General features: G+C 51.3%; 1 protein-coding gene across 1 annotated transcript; it reads left to right on the forward strand.

The window, feature by feature from the left end:
• The first annotated feature begins 664 nt into the window (after positions 1-664).
• ARL11 (ADP ribosylation factor like GTPase 11) lies at positions 665-1,216 on the forward strand. The gene has a single exon (XM_009644814.1). The coding sequence runs from the start codon at positions 665-667 to the stop codon at positions 1,214-1,216; it is 552 nt and encodes a 183-aa protein (XP_009643109.1).
• The last annotated feature ends 1,060 nt before the right edge of the window (positions 1,217-2,276 follow it).

Below are 2,276 nucleotides of genomic sequence, written 5' to 3' on the forward strand. Positions count from 1 at the left end.
ACATTAAAAAAAACATGACTGTGTGCATTTTTTTAAATTGCTGTCATTACAGTCTGCACAACAGGTAGTGGAAGCTGATGCTACAGGGATTGGTTTTGTGCTTTCTACTGTAAGAGTGGCAGTAAAATTGTCAGTTGTCTTGTTGCTCATGTTTAAATCCACACCCTTGAGCTGTGATTCAGCAAATTCCCGGAGTAACTCTGATCTGAAACTCAGGTTCCTTCTTGTCCTGTCCTGCGGGGGGTGGATTTCCCCTAGAGAAGCCAATGAACAAAAGCTCATTTATTTCTGTATAGGATGAGAAGGAAACTTGCTCCACGATCTCCCCACCCCTTCCTGCAAAATGTTGGCTCTCTTTTGCACCGATCACTTCAGGTCGCGAATGAAAATGGAAGTTAGCGGCAGCGGAGCTGGGATATAGAAATTGTGGTTTCCAACAGCGCTCCCTGGCTCTGCTCCACACCACATAAATAATCTCTCTCACCTTATTTTAGCTAAGAAGAGAAGCAAAAGCAAGCTGCCTGAGTCTGCCTTCAGCAAACCTGAGGTGCTTTCTTGGAGAGGCAGGACTGAGCAATCTGTTATTAACTGCCATTCTCGACAAAACACACTTGCTTTCTATTTTTGGCTGCAATTTTTTTGCCACAGTTGTGACAGCATCTTGATGGGGAAGCTGATCTCCAAAGGCCAGCGCCGAAGAGATGCTCGAGTTGTCATGCTGGGGCTCGACTTCGCTGGCAAATCCACCCTGCTGTACAAACTGAAGAGTGGCCGGGCTGTGGAGACCTGCCCAACGGTGGGCTTCAACGTGGAGTCTCTGCAAACGCCCTGTCATGTATCCTTCACCCTCTGGGACGTCGGTGGACAAGGCAGCCTGCGGGCAAGCTGGCCTGACTACCTGGAGGACACCAACACCCTCATCTTCGTGCTCGACAGCACAGACACGGCCCGGCTGCCTGAAGCAGCAGCGGCGCTGGAGGAAACGCTGAGCCACCCCAGCATGGTTAGCGTCCCCGTCCTCCTCCTGGCCAACAAGCAGGATGTGCCGGGAGCGCTGGCTCCCGCTGAGCTGGGGGAGAGGCTGCAGCAGGGGCGGCTGGCGGAGCGCCGTTGGGTGCTCCAGGGATGCAGCGCCCACACCGGACAGGGCCTGCAGGAAGCCCTGGCCATCCTGGGAGAGCTGCTGCGGGGTCTGGATGGGGTCTCCCCATCGTAAGAGCAGCCCCTCGCAGGGCTGGAAGGGTGGAGGCAAGCCCCGGGGCAAACCTGAACCTCAAGCAGGCCCTTCCCACTCGTCACTGCCTGTGGATTTGCCATGGAGGATGCCAGAGTTCAGGTGCCCACTGAAACAAGCAGACCTGCAGTTGGCACATGCTACGCCGAAAAAAACCCAGCCACTCACCACCAAAACCCACCAGGAAGACCTCTGAGCAAAACTCCCACCATGGAGCATTTTTGCCACCATGCCTTGGACTCCCTTCACCAGCTACAGTTTGTCCTGCAGTCACCAGGCTCTGCTCATCTATTATGTGTCTGTCCAGTGCTTCAGCGAGGATGCTTTTTGCCAGAGCAATATAAATCGTACCAGAGATGCGCACAAGGGACAGAGGGGGTCATTTTCTTTCCGTGGCTCCCAGCCCTGATGCAGCTATACTGATCCCCATGAGGAGGTGTTGGAATGCGCCCCATGCTGCTTCTCACTCAGCTCAAATCACACGTTCATCAACTGGAAAAGCAGCAGCTGCTAAAAGGGAATGGCTGAACTGGAGCAGCATAAGCACAGCACTTCAAACAGCCAACAGCTAATTAGTTTTAATGCAGCATCTATGGGTATAATCTTCAAGCCATGGATGTGAGTCAGGATTGGATGGCATAATGCGGTTCAAGGATGTGTATATATTTATTTCTGCATTTCTTGGTTTGGGTCTGTCTTTTCCATTTGTTATTTTTATCAAATACTGATTTCATGAAAATGGTACCTCCTTTTCCTTGGATTATATTTAAATATAAGGACACCAGATCTGACTTCTAGGTGCTTGGAAACACATCTGCATGGCAAGTCAACCTCTAAATATCCTCATGGCAGCCTGAACAGCAAAGACGAAGCCTTGTCTCTCAGACTTTTTGAAACTGGATAAGACCACTCTGCAGGCAATGATTGGTAACCATGGGCACCTATGGGCACAGGCAGGCTGGTAACCAAATCACTGAGATGCATATGGGGCAGCCAAAATGCCCCTGGCAGCTCATGACGGGTCCAGTTCCCTTGTTGCAGT

Source organism: Egretta garzetta, unplaced genomic scaffold, assembly GCF_000687185.1.
Source record: "Egretta garzetta isolate BGI_Z169 unplaced genomic scaffold, ASM68718v1 scaffold268, whole genome shotgun sequence".
Taxonomy (NCBI): Eukaryota; Metazoa; Chordata; class Aves; order Pelecaniformes; family Ardeidae; genus Egretta; species Egretta garzetta.